The sequence below is a fragment of the Pagrus major genome, chromosome 11 (assembly GCF_040436345.1).
Source record: "Pagrus major chromosome 11, Pma_NU_1.0".
Lineage (NCBI taxonomy): Eukaryota > Metazoa > Chordata > Actinopteri > Spariformes > Sparidae > Pagrus > Pagrus major.
Window position 1 is genome coordinate 779,555 of NC_133225.1, and position 19,812 is coordinate 799,366.

General features: G+C 47.7%; 2 protein-coding genes across 4 annotated transcripts; both read left to right on the plus strand.

Annotated features, from left to right (window-relative positions):
* Nucleotides 1-1,164: 1,164 nt before the first annotated feature.
* On the plus strand, nucleotides 1,165-8,456 carry stil (STIL centriolar assembly protein). Of its 3 annotated transcripts, none has more exons than XM_073475797.1 (16): nucleotides 1,165-1,542; nucleotides 2,365-2,472; nucleotides 2,546-2,661; nucleotides 2,748-2,935; nucleotides 3,378-3,625; nucleotides 3,709-3,792; nucleotides 4,182-4,268; nucleotides 4,345-4,510; nucleotides 4,600-4,703; nucleotides 4,802-4,910; nucleotides 5,052-6,056; nucleotides 6,144-6,243; nucleotides 6,392-6,617; nucleotides 6,733-6,814; nucleotides 6,893-7,161; nucleotides 7,495-8,456. In XM_073475797.1, exons 1-16 carry the CDS (start codon nucleotides 1,463-1,465, stop codon nucleotides 8,036-8,038), a joined length of 3,516 nt encoding a protein of 1,171 aa, XP_073331898.1. In that variant the 5' UTR covers nucleotides 1,165-1,462; the 3' UTR covers nucleotides 8,039-8,456. The 3 variants fall into 3 exon arrangements, with proteins under 3 accessions (XP_073331898.1, XP_073331899.1, XP_073331901.1); XM_073475798.1 differs by having other exon boundaries at nucleotides 4,603-4,703; XM_073475800.1 differs by having other exon boundaries at nucleotides 2,410-2,472.
* Nucleotides 8,457-8,945: 489 nt separating this feature from the next.
* Nucleotides 8,946-13,821, plus strand: serpinc1 (serpin peptidase inhibitor, clade C (antithrombin), member 1). The gene is made up of 8 exons (XM_073476575.1): nucleotides 8,946-9,102; nucleotides 10,141-10,504; nucleotides 10,633-10,848; nucleotides 10,927-11,064; nucleotides 11,498-11,716; nucleotides 12,370-12,544; nucleotides 12,643-12,707; nucleotides 13,407-13,821. The coding sequence occupies exons 1-8, from the start codon at nucleotides 8,996-8,998 to the stop codon at nucleotides 13,581-13,583; spliced, it is 1,461 nt and encodes a 486-aa protein (XP_073332676.1). The 5' UTR covers nucleotides 8,946-8,995; the 3' UTR covers nucleotides 13,584-13,821.
* Nucleotides 13,822-19,812: the final 5,991 nt, after the last annotated feature.

Here is a 19,812-nt window from a genome sequence, read left to right on the forward strand (position 1 = left end):
TTGTGCGCAGAAGAACTTCAAAATGAGCTCAAATAAACTTCTTTTGTCTACAAATGTTTTACTGTCAGCAGAGGACACAGAAGAGACGACTGTCAGTCTACACATGCAGGATCAGGTTCATTTGTGCCCTGAAGGTGCAGCAGAGGGTCCTGCGGGGTCGTTTGATCCCAGAGCTCAGAGAGTAAGGAGAGACAACAAAACTGTCCTCTGACTGAAGCTGCTCACAGCTGCATGATGATCAGGGATTGAACCTGTTACTGCTCAGGTACAGGACAGTGTGACAGTGTGTGAGCAGCAGGCAGGTTCCTGTCCGGCCATCTGTCTGCTGGACTCAGTGTCATGTGACACGCTGATAAATAATTCCTCCACATGCTGCTTTAAAGGAGATTACTTTGTGTGTTGGAAGATGATCCAGCTGCTCACACATGAATAATTCAACACACACACACACACACACACACACACACACACACACACACACACACACACACACACACACACACACACACACATACACACAAAGTACGTTTATTGTCCATTTTAAATTATCTTGGATTTTAACTTTAAAATACTATACCATCTGTCCTGTTTAAATGTGTGGACTCTGAATAAATGAGTTGTAAAGTTGACTTGTGACCTTTTAAGTCATATAATGTTAAGTTTGGACTATTTTTGGAGAATTGTAATGTTGATTTTCTCACAAACTGTTTAAGTTTAAATTAGTTTGGCAATTAGTTCTTCAAAATGTTTGTTTGATTGGTGAAACCCAGGGTTTACTCTCTGTAACGATTAAGCCCTTTCATTTGATTGTCTGTTTCGCATTTTTCCTGTTTTGGTATTTTGTTTATGTCGGTCAACTTGTGTTATTTAATGGTTTATTAGTCTATAACACGTTACTCTGTTTGCTGGTGAAATTGAAGACTCTCTGCCATTATGCATTTTGAGCATTAAAATAAAAAACTGATTCACAAAAAAATTATACAAAAACTTCGGGTTGGTCCTTTAACAGAAAGCGTCTTCATGTCCTGTCCTGTGGGGGCGCTGTGGCGCTGCAGGCCGTTTATCTGACAACACAAGAAGGGCAAGAAAAAGACAGGAAACGAAGCGACGTCATTGGTCAGATTCGCTCCGACAGCGGCTCCTATTGGCTGCTGCGTTGCCCCGCCAGTGCCGCGTAGAAACAGCGCCGGAATCAAACCGCTCTTTCTCTGCGTCTCTGCGGACATTTCGCTGTCAAATTTGGACAAACAGATTTAGATAAACCAAAATAATCTCGTGTCACAAAGCTTGTTACTTTATGAGACGTTGAGTCATCGTCCGACAGACTCGAGCTTCGTTAAGCTAAAGAAGCTAACACGGGGAACTGATGTGGTCCGATCGGGAAGCTAACGTGGCTAACGTTGGCGAGTGTTAGCTGAACTCACCGCGGTGTTATAGTTCCACTCTGTCGGCCACAGCAAGGATGAGCTGCCCGGTGAAGCTCCAGGCGCTGCCGGCCGGAGTATTTGAAGCGGTTTTTACTCCGGAGAATGTGAGAGGAAGGTGAGTTAGTGTCAGCAGACACGGTTCAACTCAACACCTGCTGTGTGTCATGGCTGCAGACTGTGTGTGTGTGTGTGTGTGTGTGTGTGTGTGTGTGTGTGTGTGTGTGTGTGTGTGTGAGTGCTGCAGGTTTGTGCTCTTTAAACTCTTCGTCTTGAATCTACTTCATTGCAGATCGTGCTCAGACTCATGGGGCTCGACTGTAACAGGATTATTGTGGTTAAAACAACACAATGAGCACATCAGGAGAGTCTACGTTGACTAAATGTATTGTCATGTTTAATGCATGCTATTCTTTGCATTGTATGATTAATGAGTTTTTATGATCATAATGTCAATTGTTAGAAACAGCTGCTGAAAAATATTGTTAGTTATGTTTTTATTGGCTTAATGTGAGGCTATTTTTCAACTTAAACTTTTCTTCATTCCAGCTTCTAAATTGTGAGAATTTTTTTAATGTCACCTCATTCCCATCTAATGTGAAGGACCCCGCTCCGGCCTGATGGTCACGCCTGGCTCATCATGCAGTTGAAACGCACAAACAATCCTGGGATTGTAGATGTGAAATGTATCTTTTTTCCTGAGCTGTTTAAGGACGATCCATGTTGGATTTTGGGAAATTGGTCGGACAAAACAAGCAATTCAGGGAAATAAGCTGGAGAACAGTGTGAGGGCCTTTTAGTGGTTCTAAAGTTTTAGAGATCACATTAAAAATGTGACCAAGACAATAATCGTCATCTGTGTGATATTAAGTAATTTTTCCTGGTGAGAAGAAATGTTTCATGTTTCATTAACACCACTTTATCTTTTCTGTCTTCTCAGAAGCTCCATGAACTCTCTCACTCTGCTGAGTTTCCCCAAATCTAGATCAGCTCTGTGGGACAGCAGCCCGGCAGGAGAGAAGCTCCGCCTCCAGCTCTGCTTGCACAGGTAAACACACACACATGAACACAGACACAGACACACCTGCTCTGAGCAGAGATAAAGTGTATGTGTTCTGCAGGAAGCCTCGGTTGGTGCTGTTGGAGAAAGCTCTGCGTCTGGCTCAGCGTCACGCCCGTCACAGCAACAAGCCCCGCCTCCACTGTTTCTTCCTGGGATCAGTGTCTGTGGACGCAGGTCAGAGTTCACCTTCATCACCCTCACACGGCAGGAGCATCTGTTTGAACATACACTCGTATTAACTGTGTGCTGCTGTTTTCCAGATGAGGAGGGCGTCACTGTGACTCTGGACCGGTTCGATCCGGGTCGGGACCAGGCCAGAGCCGCAGGCCGAGTTCCCTCTGCTCCGCTGCCCGGAGACGTCCTGGTTCCCTGTTTGTTCTCCACACACATTGATACTATGGCTGAGGCTGTCGTCCAATCAGAGGCTGAGCTACATCACTGCTTCAAGGTGAGTCACACCTGCAGCTCTGAGGTCAGCGGCCGTCTGTCCGAGACAACAGGAGCTGTGATTGGTCCATTAGGGCTGCTCGTGTGTCTGATGCTAAAGAAGTACGTTGAGAGTGTTACTTGTCTATGTTCAGTAGCTCTGTTGTCATGACAACCTCTAAATAACGTCACAGACAGCTGATTTTTCTCAGCTTGTCCAAAACGCCCTGCTGGTTTTTGTCCTTTTAGAAGTTGATGCTGATACGATTTTAGAATAAAATCGTAATTGTTCACCACAATTTCAAACTATTTTGACATCGAGGTTTAATTTCAAACTACTGGTGACAAGAATTAATTGAATTTTAAAGTCATAAAGGTCAGTCCAAAGGCAGGTTTAACAGTTTTGAAGAAGCTAACCTACCTGTCTGTCTGTCTGTCTGTCTGTCTGTCTGTCTGTGTCTCAGGTGTTGCAGCAGTTTGTGAGCAGCAGGCAGACTCTGGATCTGTCTCAGCTGATAAAGGTCAGAGGTCATGTCGTCTGCTCTCAGCAGTCTGACGCTGCAGCGTTCAGCCTCAGCTGGTCGTCTGTCTGTCCGTCTGTCAGCGTGGACGTTCAACCGGTCCGAACTGTCCCCATCATCCCCACAGCTCTGCTGAGGAGTCTGACCAACATCAACAGACCGCCGCCACACGCTGCCAACGGACAGAGAGGGTGAGAAGACGTTCCTCTCTGAGACGAGACAGGACGGTTCTGATGGCTCGGCGTCACATCTGATGTGTTTGTGTTGTTTTCAGGTTTCTGACAATGGATCAGACCAGAAAACTGCTCCTGCTGCTGGAGTCTGATCCTAAAGCCTCCAACCTGCCGCTGGTCGGACTGTAAGTCCGAAACACACAACAAAGAAATCTTTTATAGTATTTCTGTCCCTGATCATCAGAGTCTGTGTGTGTTGCTGCTGCACAAGTTTAAACACACATAAAACATCTTTACTTCAGGCCCTCAAAGACGGCTTCTTGTCTCCCTCCTCGACTTTGGCAAGCTGATCTAATTCACTGCCAGTGAAACATGAATTAACTCTACGGGAGCCTGGAGGGAAACATTCTTAAGTTCAAATCTTCACTCTGCCTTTAAATTAACATTAAATTCAGTTGTAGTAAGCGAGAAAAGTAGTTTCAAACATTTGAATAGAAAGACAGAGTTATTCAAGCTTCACGCTGCTGTTTGTTACCGCTTGTGTTAACTTCCTGTACTTCCTGTCATGTGACAGCTGGCTGAGTGGAGTCACACACGTCTACAACCCTCAGGTGTGGGCCTGGTGTCTGAGGTTCCTGTTTAGCTCCGCCCTCCAGGACAGGTGAGTTTCCTGTTGGAAGACCTGTTGTTCAGGTGACTGTGGTTCTGGTGTCACTGGGCGTTTTCTTGTGTTTCAGAGTTTTATCAGAGAGTGGCTGCTTCCTGCTCGTCCTTTTCGGTTCCACACACAGAGCTCCTCAGTTCTTCCAGTGTCGAGGACCAGGACCTAGATCAGGACCTGGACCAGGACCACAGCTGGACTACCAGCTGCTCACAGCCTCCCAGTGTGTCACACTGTACCAGGTAACAACACACCTGACACCACAGGAATATCAGCAGCAGAGAATCATTTGAACTGTCCCTCCTCAATGTGGACTGATGTGGACCCTCAGCAGGTGGTGTCAGTGGAGGGTCAGACTCTGCAGTGTGAGCTGGGCTCAGAGGATCACAGCAGACAGCTGGAGGTCTTCAGAGAGGCTCGGAGCTCCTTCAACAGGTACCAGAGCTTAAAGGAGCAGTCCAACATTTACTGAACCCTCCTGTCTGAAACTGTACAAACTCCATCTGGATCTGAACCGTCCTCTCTGTCCTCAGCTCTGTCCCCCCAGCTGCAGGTCTGTCTGTCAGCGATCAGGACTCTGGAGTGGAAGATGAAGACCTGTCTCCACGCCCGTCCCCGAGCCCCCACCTCCCCGCTCAGCAGGTCAGTCACAGCTCGAGTCAGAATTGCTAACTGTGCAGCAGACAGGATGCTCTGTGACATCATCATCGTGTCACCACAGACAGCCAATAGCAGCAGGACAGCTGGGTACCTGTGTTCACCTGCAGCTGTCTTCTGTTTCAGGCTCGCAGAGTTCAGCCGTCTGTCCCTGAACTTTCTCTGCTGATCGACAGCAGCTTCTCCTCCAATCACAACGCTTGGCAGGACCCTGACCCCGCCCACAGACCTCCTCCTGCTGCTGCTGCTGCTGCTGCTGCTGCTGCTGCTGCTGACAGGAAGTCCGCTTCTCCAACTGGAAACAAACCACAGCCTCCTCCTGCTCCTCACCTCCACAGCACCCCCAACTCCAACCTGCAGCAGCCCTGCACCTGCTGCTCCACCCATACCTACAACTGCACCTCCATCTTCTCCTCCACAGGACTCCCCCCTGCTGCTGCATCCAGCCATCAGCGCACTCCTCCTCCTCCCTCCAGTCTCTACCCTGCTCCTCCTCCTCACTCCCATCACCACACTCCTCCTCCCTCCAGCAACCATCTATCTAGTCCTGTTCCTCCTTCCTCCACTCGCAGTACTCCTCTGTCCTCCCATCGCCACACTCCTCCTCTTCCCTCCAGTCTCCACCCTGCTCCTCCTCCTCACTCCCATCACCACACTCCTCCTCCTCCCTCCAGTCTCCATCCATCTAGTCCTTCAGCTCCTGCTTCCTCCACTCGCAGTACTCCGCTGTCCTCCCATCATCACACTCCTCCTCCCTTCTCCAACCTCCCACCAGCCCCGTCAGCTCCTCCTCCCTTCCACAGCTCCTCCTCTCCTCTCTCCAGCCACCACCGCACTCCTCCTCCTACCACTTGTCTCTCTGGACCTCCTCCCTCCACCCTCGTCCCACTTCCTCCCTGTCCCTGCAGCCACCCTCCTGCTGTCCCATGGTGCGGTGACTCCCCCTCTTCTCACCCCTCTCCTCACCCCTCCCGTCCAGCAGCAGGAGCAGACCCTGCATCTCCCCCCTGGTTTCTCCGTCCCTCCAACTGTGTGAATCAGTGCTGTGATCAGGTGGGCGGAGTCACACCGACAGACACCTACCAGCTCCTCCTCCATCAGGACCGACAGCTCCGCCTCCTGCAGGCTCAGGTGAGAACACAGATGATGTAGATGCTATCTGCGGAGGCTGCTGATTGGTTACAGGAGTTCTCATGGTGTTCGATCTGACGTCTTCAGGTCCAGATGCTGCTGGATGCTCAGGGGAAACTTCAGTCCTCCAGTCGGCAGGTCGACACTCAGACACCGAGGAGCACCGCCAGCATCGCTGTGGGGACAGGTGAGACTGATGGGACGGGTGAGACTGATGGGACGGGTGAGACTGATGGGACGGGTGAGACTGATGGGACGGGTGAGACTGATGGGACGGGTGTAAACAGGTAATCCAGGATCACATAATGATTACGATCTCCCTCTCTGGTTTCCAGGTGCCAGTCTGTTCTGGGGGGATCCTGTCCAGCCCCTCCCTCATCAGGAGGTACAGGCTCCTCCCCTCTCCTCCACCACTCCTCCCCCCTCACCCTCTCACAGTTCCTGCTCCCCCTGCAGACCCCCCTCACACACTGACCTGTCAATCATCAGGCCCATGGGCGGAGCTGAGGATGGTGACATCACTGTTCAGGAGGCTGCTGTGTCCCTGTCGGGTCGGCTCAGGTGAGACTCTGCTGATGGAGACAGACGGTTTAAAACCTCCACCTGTTTTTATCTTCAGCTTCACTTCGACTCTGACTGTGACTGTGACTCTGATGGGTGTATTTTTTGTTAACAGCGGTGTTCAGAGTCCAGTCCTGGGGGAGAGCGTCAGCATGTACCAACCAGCAGAGGACCAGAACTTCTATGAGAACCTGATGGTAACAACATGGAGGCGCGATGATCTCAAGACACATTCAAACTGTAGACGTCAAATAAAGACGTCTTTGTCTCCTCAGAATCAGCTGACCAGTCGTCTTCAGGAGTCAGACAGCGGACAGGAAGTGGAGGAGGCGGAGTCCTGGAGGAGGAGCCTGTCTGTGGCTCCTGACCGCTCCCAGTCCTCCCAGTCCTCATCGTCATCGTCGTCCAGGAGGAAGCAGCAGAGTGCTGGAGACCCGGTTGTCAGCGCCACTCTGAGGCAGCTGCAACAGCTCGGAGTCGACGTGGACAAAGAAGATCTGACAGAGTCTGACAGAAGAATCCAGCAGACTGTGGAGAGCAGCAGGTACTGGCTCACCTGGTCACCTGAGGGGAGGCACTGTCTGCAGCTGATTGGTTTCAAATCAGGGTTCAGGGTCTCTGTCTTTCTTTCATGTTCAGCTGTTCTGACTCTTCAGTTTCCTCTGTCATCACTCCACCTGGTTTCTCTCCGCCTCACTGCTTCACAGAGTAGAAGTGAACTTGTGAGCGCCCTCTGGTGGACGAGCTGTCAGTCTGTTTCTGAATGAACTCAAACCCACTCTGATGTTTTTGTGCTGATATTTACAGTCACTAATCAGCTGGTATCTGTGTGTGTGTGTGTGTGTGTGTGTGTGTGTGTGTGTGTGTGTGTTGTCAGCACTCTGGCGAGCATCAACCCGGCGGCGGTCCTGTCCAGACTGAGCGTGTCCGATCCGTCCATCAGTTCTCTGTTCCCGGGCGGCAGCGTGGATCTGAGTTTGGAGGCCAACGCCATCGCCCTGCGCTATCTGAGCGACTCTCAGCTCAGCAGACTGTCTCTAGGAGGCCACGCCCCCCGCACGGGCCCGTCTGCCTCCTCCAGCGACTCCCCGCTGTCACCTAGCAACATGTCTCTGGCCACCAGGAAGTACATGAGGAGGTACGGCCTGATCGAGGAAGAGGAGGAGGAGGAGGAGGAGGTCGCTCGCCAGCCGCTGACTGAAGCTCAGAACGTGAAACTCCTCCCTCAGAGTCAGCTGATGCAGGACCTGCGGCCGAAAATGCAGCTGTTAGCTGGCGATGCCAAACGGACCAGTGCCGACAAAGAGAACCGTTCCGGGTGGCGGCCATCTTTAGTGAGGGCGAGCAGCCGTCAGACAGAAGGATCAGTGGGAAACATCCTGGACCTGAGCCGCCTGAGACAGCTGCCCAAACTCTTCTGACTCCAGAACACCAAATCACACAAAAACTGTTGTTTATTAAATGGAGTCTGGTGTGTCTGAAGTAACGGCAGTAGGAAAGCAGCTGCTGTTTAGACTGATTTCATCTGAGAGCTGCTTTTTAACGCTCTGTGTGGGAAACCTGCTGGTCTGATGTGTGTCCTGGTTTACATGGTCAGACTGAAGTCCAGACTGAGCCGCTGAAAACTGCTATTTTTTAAATGGAGTCTGGTTTGTGTGAGGTGCTCATGTGGAGACAGCTGTAGGAGCTCTTGTCTTCACTCTTATCAGACGATCGTGTTGATGAAATGTGTTTTTAGTGTTCGATGTTTTTCATCACTTCCTGTTTTAATGTGAATTTTCTTTTGCACAGATTTTTTTAATATTTATGATTTCACAAATAAAATTCCTAATAATTTTACCACCTGAGCCTGAACATGTATTTATTTCAAACTGTTGTACTGTGGCCGGGACTCACCGAGTGAGTTTACAGGAGACAGAATCGGATCAGGACATCATCAGTTAGTCTCAGGTCGGGTTGTGATCAGACTTCAGGTTCTGATCAGACTTGTGTGTCACTGACTGTAGTTTCCTTCAGATTTTAAAAGAGTCTGAGCAGAACATCCTGGTGATCCATTTTCTATCTGATCTGCATCTTTTTCTCAGTTTGACTGAAGAACAGCTGAAGAGGTTTGTTGTCTGAGTTTCAGCTACTTTGGCTCAGCATGTAATCTGTAAAGTAACTAGTAACTAAGTCAAGTAAATGTAGTGGAAGTCTAAAGTAGCAGAAAATGGAAATACTCAGAAGTACTTCAAATTGTACTTCAATACACAACTTGAGTAAACAGTCAGATTCCCTCCCTGCTGGTCTGTCAGACGTCCTGCTGCTGCCCCAGTTATTGATCAGTGATCGGTCTGCGTGTTTCCTGGAGCTCTGATCTGTTGACTGACAGACGATCGATGTCTCAAAGGTTGCTGCGATGTCTCGGTGCTCTGCAGGACACTGACCTGAGCTCAGCTCAGACTGAACACATCTGCTGTCAGAAGACACCCGACTACCTGCTCAGGTGAGATTTTAGTGTTAAATCTTCCTCCTGAGTCTCAAATACTGAACGAGTCGGCTGCTGCAGTCGTTTCACTGCACCAAGATTTAAAATTTCATTTTTTTTCTATTTTTCTCTCGTTAAATGTTGTTTTGTCTTTTGAATCTTTGTTATTTACAACAAAATGATTTGAAATCTGTCGTCAGTCTGGAGATTAAAAACATTTTTATTGTCTTCAGATTTAACGACCTGCAGGTTGTTTCACTTTGTTTATCATTAATGTTATAAAGTGAAGATTTAGTCTGAAGCCTGAGTTTAACCTCAGTGACTGAACGTCTGCAGGATTCAAGTCAAGCCAAGTTTTTATTTAACTTTCTGCCTCTCAGCTGAAATGTGGATGAACTTCACTGTGATAATAAACTAGATGTTCAGGTGGAGAGAAGAAGAAAGTGTTTAACTACATTCAACTGAGCGTCAGTGGGTTGATGAGTAACTGGACAAACAGCTGAGTGTGAGTCAGTGTGTGTGTGTGTGTGTGTGTGTGTGTGTTGTGTAGGAGGTTGGTGAGTTTAACTTATTGATGTTTTTATTTCAACAGTAACTTCTCTGAATCTCTGACGTCGTCGCCGACAGAAACAATGTGATCAGGTTTCGTCTCTCGTCATTAAAATCTTTAAACTAAACGATCCATAACTTCTGATCCTGACAGAACCGAGTCAAAACCATCTGATAATGAAGCTTTAAAGTCCTGGTCGTTTGTTTGTCTGCTGGTTGTGTCTCTGAATGCTTCTTTAAAAGAGATTTAATCTCCTGAGATCATTAACGTGGACGTGTTCCTGCAGCAGCTCCAGATGATGATCCACACTGCGTCACTGGACGGTGACGGTCACCTGATGATGATGTCAGATAAACAACAATAAATTGTGTTTTGACGCGAATTAAAATCAACTGATGATAAAATCAGTTTTCATGATTCGACGCAAAAAATGAGATAAAATAAATCACGTTCAGAATCTGCATTTAAATAGTAAACAGCTAACCTCTGATTGGCTCTGTGTCCAGAATGAGGGCTCCTGATTGGCTGTTGGTTCTGGCGTTCCTGCCGCTCGTCTCCGTCGTCCACTCGGACATCTGCAGCGCCAAACCCAGAGACCTCCCCTTGGAGCCGCGCTGCATCTACCGCAGCCCTGACCCCGAGGGCCCGGAGGGCCCCACGCCGGAGCCGGAACCGGTCCCCGAGTCCACCAACCCCCGAGTGTGGGAGCTGTCGAAGGCCAACGGACGCTTCGCTCTGTCGCTGTACAAACAGCTCGCTCTCAGCAAGACCCCCGACTCCAACATCTTCATGTCCCCCATCAGCGTCTCCACCGCCTTCGCCATGACCAAGCTGGGAGCCTGTGACCAGACGCTGGAGCAGATCATGCAGGTCTGAGAGAAACTCTGATCCCGTCCAGGGTTTCATGTTGGTGCTGGTCCAACTGTCTTCACATTAACTGGAGCTGCGCTTCTTGTTTCTGTGTGTGAACCTGCCGACTTCTCTGTTTCTGTCTGCAGGTGTTTGAGTTCGACACGATCAAAGAGAAGACGTCCGATCAGGTCCACTTCTTCTTCGCCAAACTCAACTGTCGCCTGTACAGGAAGAAGGACGAGACCACCGAGCTGATCTCTGCCAACCGGCTGTTCGGAGACAAGTCTCTGATCTTCAACGAGACGTACCAGAACATCAGTGAGATGGTGTACGGCGCCAAGCTGCTGCCGCTCAACTTCAAGGTGAGCTCATCATGTGAACCACACAGGTCTGAGATATCTCACCAGAGTTACACTAATAACCCCGGTTCTGTGCTGCAGGAGAACCCAGAGCAGGCCCGCGTCACCATCAACAACTGGATCTCCAACAAGACGGAGAATCTGATCCAGGACACGCTGCCAAAGGGGGCTCTGGACTCCAACACCATCCTGGTCCTCGTCAACACCATCTACTTCAAGGTACCTGAACCGGTCCCTCATACACACCTCCACCTGTCACAGCGGGGGTGAAGGAGGGTGGTGTTCAGGTCGTCTCTGAGGCCCTGATTGGACCTGGTGTTCAGTGTTCAGCTCTCAGCCCAGTTCACAGCTACATTAACCTGCGTCTGAGTGACCTGTGATGTGATGTCACTTCCTGCTCTGTATGAAACAAACCCGTCCATCACTGAGACAAACAGACTCCATGTTTCTGCTCAAAGACAGAAAGAAGTTCATGTAGAACATTTGCTGAATTTACAAGAAGCAACAAATAAGTCAGAATCAGTCAGAGACAGAGTTTCACACAGTTTATAAAGTGTCTCCAACTCAACAACTCACTAAACTGACACGTTTGTTAAGGGAGTCTGGTGAAGTCAGGGACGAGGAGTTGACGTCCTCTCGTTTCTTCTCTCAGGGTCAGTGGAAGAACAAGTTCGACAAAGACAACGTTTACGTGTCTGACTTCCACGTCAGCGAGAGTCGGACCTGCTCGGTCAACATGATGTACCAGGAGACCAAGTTCAGGTACGGACACTTCGCCGACGACGGCGTGCAGCTGCTGGAGATGCCGTACCGCGGAGACGACATCACCATGGTGATCATCCTGCCGAGCAGAGACACCCCGCTCAGTAAGGTAACCATGACGACCGGTCCAGACAAGCTTTCTTTTCTCTCATTTTTACTTCATCACTGTTTGTGATTTGATTTAATCTGATGAACTTTACTTCTCCTGTGATGTCACTGCTCCGAATCATTCTGAATCTGTTGGATCAATATCGAAATCTGGACGTTTTTTACATTTTAAAAAGAAAATAATTGGCTGCAGTGAAACTGTGGAACAAGACGACATCACATCCTGATGATTGAATCTGTTGTTAGAGTCAGAACGGATCAGATCATCACCTGATGACTGAATCTGTTGTTAGAGTCAGAACGGATCAGATCATCACCTGATGATTGACACAATTCAAAGGTGCAAAATGTCAAAACTTAATTAAACTCAACAGAACTGGAAGAAATAAAGGTTTTGACATTATTAAGACATCTACTGAAGCTAGCATGCTAACCAGCTAGCCCCAGTCCAAAGCTCCCTCACTAGCAGCGTGGTGGACTGAGCTCACAGTCCGGGCCGCTAGCTGCACTGCTAACTGAGCTAAATAGCAGCAGCTACAGTCCAGAGCAGTTAGCGGTCACTCTGGTGATACACTGCCCTCTTCTTGTTTTGACTGTGACTGCTGCAGGTGGACAAGTCTCACATAGTGTGTGTGTGTGTGTGTGTGTGTGGAGGTGGAGGAGAGTCTGGACCTGAAGAAACTGACCGGCTGGTTGGATGAGATGAAGGAGACCACAGTGTCCGTCCACGTCCCTCGCTTCAGGGTGGAGGACAGCTTCAGTCTGAAGGAGAAGCTGCAGGCGATGGGACTGACCGACCTGTTCAGCTCAGAGAAGGCCAGTCTGCCAGGTGAGGGGGGGCGGGGTCACACCTGGGTGGTCAGGTGGGTAGACAGTGAAGTGTCATCGGGCGTCCACGTGATGTCTTTGTCTCTCTGTGTCTGTCAGGGATGTTGGAGGACGGCGGAGACGGTCTTCACATCTCAGATGCCTTCCACAAAGCCTTCCTGGAGGTCAGCCACACACTGATGACATCACTGACATCTGCTCACTGATTGGACAGTTAGAGTCGGTCTTCATGTCTACATTCAGAGATCAGGTCCAAATGTTTCATATTATAAAGTGACAGTGATCTGAGTGACTCTGCTGTAAATGTGCCGACAGCTACTTCAGGTTGAATTATGTCAATTTAAACCTGCCTGAAGGTTCAGCTGCGTCCACAGACGAGATATAAACCTGACTGAAGGTTCAGCTGCGTCCACAGACGAGATATAAACCTGCCTGAAGGTTCAGCTGCGTCCACAGACGATATATAAACCTGACTGAAGGTTCAGCTGCGTCCACAGACGAGATTTAAACCTGCCTGAAGGTTCAGCTGCGTCCACAGACGAGATATAAACCTGCCTGAAGGTTCAGCTGCGTCCACAGACGAGATATAAACCTGCCTGAAGGTTCAGCTGCGTCCACAGACGAGATATAAACCTGAGATTAAACACCTGAAACAGTTTTCTGTGATCGAGCTGAAGACACTTTGACTTCTTTTATCTTGAAATACTGGAATCAATGTAGAAACATCCAGTTTGTTAGGTTTTTATTATTATAGTGAAATGTGGATGTATCCTGGTATCTGGACACTAAACCCCCTAAAATACCCAGAATCCACTGGGAGGCTGTGATGTTTGGTCCTGATGCAGCTGTTCTGTGTCGTGCAGGTGAACGAGGAGGGCAGCGAGGCGGCAGCAGCCACCGCCGTGGTCGCCATCGGACGCTCCTTCAACTTAAACCGGGAGGTGTTTCTGGCGGACAGACCGTTCCTGCTGCTCATCAGAGAGTCCACCATCAACGCGCTGCTGTTCACTGCACGAGTGGCCGACCCCTGCAGCCAATGAGAACTGTCCGCTGCCTTCAGCCTCACACCTGCCGTCAGCCTCACACCTGCTTCGTCAACACTCAACAGAAATCCACAGCCGAGTTCATGTGTTAGTCTGTGTTCAGTCCCTCAGTGTAGATCAACGTGTTATAATCCCTCAGATTAGAGAGACTGTGGTGAAGCAGAGTTAATGAATGTTATCACATGTAACGTCTGTCGCAGAGAAAATAACTAAAACAATTAAACTGTTAATATTTTGGTTGGTTTGGTTTCATGTGTTCACAGGAGGACAGACACCATCTGCATGTTTGTAATATGAATCTGATACTTTTAGCTGCTTCAGCTCTTTATATACTAAAACTACACCAACTATTAGCCACCTAGCTCTCCTCTTTAGCCACTGTTAGCTACGTCTTAGCCACCTAGCTCTCCTCTTTAGCCACTGTTAGCTACGTCTTAGCCACCTAGCTCTCCTCTTTAGCCACTGTTAGCTAAGTCTTAGCCACCTAGCTCAGCAGCTAGAATCCACCTGGCTTCAGGTATATTATCAGCTGTTTACTGACTTTAGTTAACTATTTCAACCACTAACTAACTATTAGCAAACTGTATCAAGTGTTTATCTCCTATTAAAACATTTATCTGCTAATTTTAGCAATTTCAACAGTTTATCCACGAGTTGAAGTGATCATCAACTGTATCTACTGTTAATCCTGTTTTAAGACATTTTAACTGTTTTTCAACTATTAGCAAACTACATGACCCGGTTGTCCTTCACGTCCCGACAGCGCCGGCCCAAACATCACTTTTTGACAAAATGTGAGTGAAGCTCAAAAATCTTCTGTTTTTAAACCAACAGGACCTTTAAGCGAACAATTTCAACCATTCATTAAATAATTCATTCATTACTCTTCGTTAACCGTTTCTGCCTGCTCGCCATCTAATTTTCACGTGTGACGTAACGTCGTGCAGCTGCTGCATTGTGGGTAACACCTGTGAGTAAAGAAGAGGCGAGTCGCTGGCGTTGGACACTTAAAGTGCTTTATTTCCTCTGAAGGAGATGCGACCGGTGAGTGATCGAGTGGTCATCGTGAAAACTTCTTCACATTTTCTGAACTAGTAATCAACCTTGCCCCCCCGCCCCCCCCCAACAGAGACATGCAACATAAAAGTTCTTCACATGAAACCGTTCAGGTTCTATCAGGTTCTTCTACTACAGAACTCGTTCAGTACCTCCTCTTAAAAAAACAAAGTACAGTATTAAAAGTTAATTTACTAAACTTTTTCTTTGACTCATTTGATATATTAGGATATACTTTGAGGAATCAACAGTAAAGATTAATCTCATTAAGTGAATATATCTAAATGATCTGTAATAATTAGGCATGTTGTGGTCGAACTTCATCAACTAAACATTTGATTCACACAAAAAGATTCAGGCTGAAGAGACGAAACCAGCGTTTGTAAAGGAAACAGGATGAGACACGAGCCGGGCCTCGAGTGACCCGAGAGACCCGAGTGACTCAAGACACGCTGAAGACCAGAGGTGATGATGAAGATGATGATGATGATGAAGATGAGGTTGAGCTGTTTTCACAGTTTGACTGAAGATGAAACTGAAGAACCATCAAAGTGGAAAAGTCGGACTCTGAGCCGAGGTACTGACCCGAGGTACTGACCCGAGGTACTGACCCCGAGGTACTGACCCCGAGGTACTGACCCGAGGTACTGACCTGAGGTACTGACCCCGAGGCACTGACCCCGAGGTACTGACCCGAGGTACTGACCCGAGGTACTGACCCGAGGTACTGACCCCGAGGTACTGACCCGAGGTACTGACCCCGAGGTACTGACCCGCACTGTTAATTTAACTTTGATCAAACAATCAAAAAATTATTTTAAATTCTGGTTCTAAACTTTTTATTTCATTTGAAGCTTCACATGAACGAACACCTGAAAATATGTTTTAAAATATTTTATTTTCACTGTTTTACTGGTGCACCTGCTCTACCTGCTCTACCTGCTGCACCTGCTCTACCTGCTGCACCTGGTGCACCTGCTCTACCTGCTGCACCTGGTGTACCTGCTCTACCTGGTGCACCTGCTGCACCTGGTGCACCTGCTCTACCTGCTGCACCTGGTGCACCTGGTGCACCTGCTCTACCTGCTGCACCTGGTGCACCTGCGCCCTGTTGCTCTGATGCATCACTCAGTCTGATGATCACAGATTTAAATGATAATGATGATAAAGACAGTTCAGGTTTAAAAACACGCGACGGTTCATGTAGAGTCGGTCCTGACCGCAGCTCAGATCTGACTTTTCCTTGGTTTATAGATTCCACGAGCAGGACCGGACCGGACCGGACCGGACCGGCTGCTGTGGAAGCAGCTTTTTCTTGACTGTAACTGGCTTGTAATGATGTGCTGTTGATAAAGACACAGAGACACAACACCTCAGTGCAGAGAGGAGAAAACCTACAGCGTGACCCAGTCTGGACCGGTTCAGAAAGTGTTTGTATCGTGACAGGGACACTCAGGTTACTGGGTCACCTTCAGGTTCTTGCATAATTTGATCAGCAGCCAAAAAAATTCAGATGTTGGAATTTTTAATAAACAAATGTGTTCGTCTCTTTGCTGCACTGAGAGTTGGTTCTGGTTCTGATTCTGCAGGACGAGTGTGTCAGTGTTTTTGTCGGAGCTGGGCAACATGGACACATTTCACCTCGTCAACATGCGACGACAGTGTTGGATTTTCATTTACGTCATAAATCCTGATGCACACTGATCCAGGAGCAGCTGAAGAGTCACACAGCCATGAACGGATTCTAACCCGGTTCACCTGATCCACTTTATATTTCATTTTGAGGTGGAATCAATATTTCTGGATGTTTTGGTTGATAATTTTTTATGTTTTTATAACGACGTCAGTTATCTGAGCAGAATCTGATATTTTCCTCAAAGTGTCGTCGGTGCCGCCTGAACATTAAGCAGGAACTGGTGTCTGACATTAAACTGCTGAGAAAAGGCTGTCGGAACCGGTTCTGACCAGTTGAAGAAGCTAACGAGGTTCATGTTCAGTTACCTGATCAGCAGTATTCATGCTGTATGTTCAGATGTAAACTGTGAAGAAGCTCATTTAAGTGGTGATGAACGCTGAGACGTCTGAACACAGAAGCAACTCTGAACATTTAGATGTTTCAGACCTCCAGCTGCACCTTCACACCGGGCTGCAGCGATGTTTGGGTCAGAGCTCTGGAGAAGAGAGGCCCGTCATGGCCCGTTGTGGAGCCTCTCACTGGTTAAAAAATACGAGCAGATCGTGTCTGAACTACGAGCTGCCGAACATCAGACGTCCGTCTCTGTATTCATTTATTTAAACTGCCCGATGAGAACTTCTGAACCGTCTGAGTCACGCGACGATCGGCACTTCGTCTCTCTACAGGAGGGCTCAGGTACAGGTGTGCTCAGGTACAGGTGTGCTCAGGTACAGGTGTGCTCAGGTACAGGTGTGCTGCAGGACACTGTGACGTCACTGCTGGGTGGCGACAGGTGCAGCAAAATCATAAGCTTTAAATAATATTTCTGCATCAGTCAGTGTGCAAACTCTCAAACACTGTGATTATTAATTTCATTTGTTTTAATAAGATTTACAAATGTAAACGAGGCTGTTGGAGAGTAAAATGTGTAAACTTGGTTCTACAAACTAAATTCATGATGACAGATTTGTTTTGATAATATTTAATAGAAATCAGGTCGTGACGTGTGAGCAGATAATCACAACAAATGCTTGATGAAGTTAACGGACGATCAGACGACTGATCGATGATTTAATATCGTGAAAAGACCAAAACACCTGCCAGCCAATCAGAAACTAGAGGTCTTGTGGTTGCCATGGTTACTGATGTTCAGTCCATATTGCCCAGCCCTGTTCGTGTTTCTGTCGCCCTCTGCAGCGACTCACAGGGATGAAGTGTATTAACAGGCGAGTGTCTCTCTGCGGTGTGTAGCTCACGCTGAGGTTTAGCCGTTAGCGTTCTGCTACGTCGGGAAAGTAAACGTGGGATTCACTGAATAAAGAAAGAGTCTGTATACCTGATAGTTCCTGGTTTAGCCTGAAGAGTGAGTGCAGCGGTGGCGGCAGGATCTGGGAGGAAAACGTGAGTCCAGCCAGCCGGAGTGAGGACAGAACCGCTGGCTTCACTTGCATAAAAAAATTGACCGTCCACTGAGAATCTGATTCACAGCTCTGTAGAAAAACAGTAACAGCCGATCCGTGTGCTACCTGCCCACCTACACACCTCTGAACTAACTCCTAGCTTACTTACATTATTCATATGCAAAAAAGAAACATCTTAGTAGTTTAAATATGTTTGTCTGATAATATGTGTAGACTTTATATTGTTCTGTTTTTATAAAAAGTTCTGGTTTTGATCCCGTCTCTCTCTGATAAGTGCTGAAGTTGTTTTGCCGTTCCGGCGGGCCAACGAGGCCTCGTCGTCTTTCCTTTGGTTGCCAGGTGGTCCAACCTGCTCCGCCCTCCAGCAGGTGAACTCTGACCTCTGGAGGGGTTTTTTAGTCCAGCTCCGAGGCCTGGCTACTACATCCATCTGGTCCGACAGGGTTTGGCTCCTCGTCCTGTCCCTACCCGATCAATGTCGACCCGATCAGAACCGTCTGCTGTAATGACGCATTAGCTCTACTGCACGTGTGTAACTGTACCGCTCGTCACCATATCTGAACTCTGGTTGGAAAAGCTCATTTCCTGTTAGCTTGCAAGCTAACATGAGCTCAAAAGCTAGAGTCAACGCTCTCTTTTGGTAGAGCTAGGCTAGCAGTTTCCACCTGCTTCCAGTGTTTGTGCTAAGCTAGGCTACACACATCCTGAATCCATCTCTGGAAACACAGATGAATCTGAAACACGTCACTGTGGAAACACTACACTTTGTCTGTGACAGGCTACCAGGCTAACGGATGCTCGACAGAAGACATTAGCATGCTAAAGTTAGCTCATACACATTAGCTATTTTAAAAACTGATTAATTATAATAGTTTTGAGCTAATATAGTGGACATACGGAGTAAACGAAACAATCAGTTAACTTTTAAGTTAATGAGGAATATTAATATTGTTTAGTTCATTTTGGTCAACAGCTGCTAAAATCAGTAGAATCTCATTTTGACAATAAATTAGTAAAAATCTTGTAGCTTCTAAGCTAATCACGATTTCCTTAAATGATACCTTTAGTTACCTTAAAGGCTCACGAACATTTAGCAACTAGTAATAATTATCAAAGTGTGAACGGCTAAAAGACCAGTAGAATCTGCTCTCCTCTGATTGGCTGAGGCCGCGGGGGTCGTGTGGTGCATGAGGTTGTTGGAGTGTGTGGCGTGCAGCTTCTGTTTCTTCTTCTTTAGTTTCTACTGAAGGACGCGAAGCAGCTTTAATGCGTCATTAACAGAAACAGAGGAGACGGATCGGGTCGAGACTCTGTCTCCTCGTCCGTCCGTCCAACACATTGTCAGAGCAAAAAAGTGTCCAAGTAAAACAAAAAAAGAAACACGTGCTTGTTATAAAAATATCTGAGAAGACTGACGGCGGTCTCTGTGTGAGTGGATCAGAGCGCCCCCCGGTGGTGCTGTGCTGTGCGGTGCAGCAGCTGTATTGCGTAGTGATGAGAGGTAACTGAGCTGTGTAGCTTATCTGAGGCTGGACGAGGTCCAGGTTTCCTGCTGTGAGTCTGTTCAGTCAACAGGCTGCCAGATGGTCTTCTTCTAATCTACCAGATCCTTAAAAGTCAACGAGACGCTAATCTAAACAATTTAGACCCGTTTTAAAGCCAATTAACTGATCCAGTGTGATCAGAGTCACTTTCACTGTGTTCACTGGATGACGAGGACGAGCTGGAGACTCATTCTCTGCATGGGCTGTACTGTCCCCTCAGGTACGACCACCTGATGTGACCCGACTGAAGTCTGGACTCAGGTCACATGATGACACCTGAGCAGGTAAATGGACCTTGTGTTTAAATATTGAGTCCAGATGATAAAAACATCTTCACACATTTTAAAACAAGATGACGTTTTCTAAATGTTATTTTACGTCTATAATCTGAGTTTATGTCAGAATTTTATTCATTTGTTGCTCGTCACTTTTTATGTGGATCCAAACTGGATGTTTCGTTTTATTATTTTAGTTTAACATGTTCTGCTTCCTGTTCTGATGTGACAGTGGACTCAGTTCTGGACGACCCG

What these genes read in the sequence shown, in the direction of transcription:
- stil (XM_073475797.1), top strand. Translation starts at nt 1,463, where the DNA reads ATGAGCTGCCCGGTGAAGCTCCAGGCGCTGCCGGCCGGAGTATTTGAA. An exon ending in CCGGAGAATGTGAGAGGAAG is followed by an intron (nt 1,543 to 2,364) that starts GTGAGTTAGTGT and finishes CTGTCTTCTCAG; the next exon opens with AAGCTCCATGAACTCTCTCA. An exon ending in GCTGCCAACGGACAGAGAGG is followed by an intron (nt 3,626 to 3,708) that starts GTGAGAAGACGT and finishes TGTTGTTTTCAG; the next exon opens with GTTTCTGACAATGGATCAGA.
- serpinc1 (XM_073476575.1), top strand. Translation starts at nt 8,996, where the DNA reads ATGTCTCAAAGGTTGCTGCGATGTCTCGGTGCTCTGCAGGACACTGAC. An exon ending in CGCTGGAGCAGATCATGCAG is followed by an intron (nt 10,505 to 10,632) that starts GTCTGAGAGAAA and finishes TTCTGTCTGCAG; the next exon opens with GTGTTTGAGTTCGACACGAT. An exon ending in GAGACACCCCGCTCAGTAAG is followed by an intron (nt 11,717 to 12,369) that starts GTAACCATGACG and finishes GTGTGTGTGGAG; the next exon opens with GTGGAGGAGAGTCTGGACCT.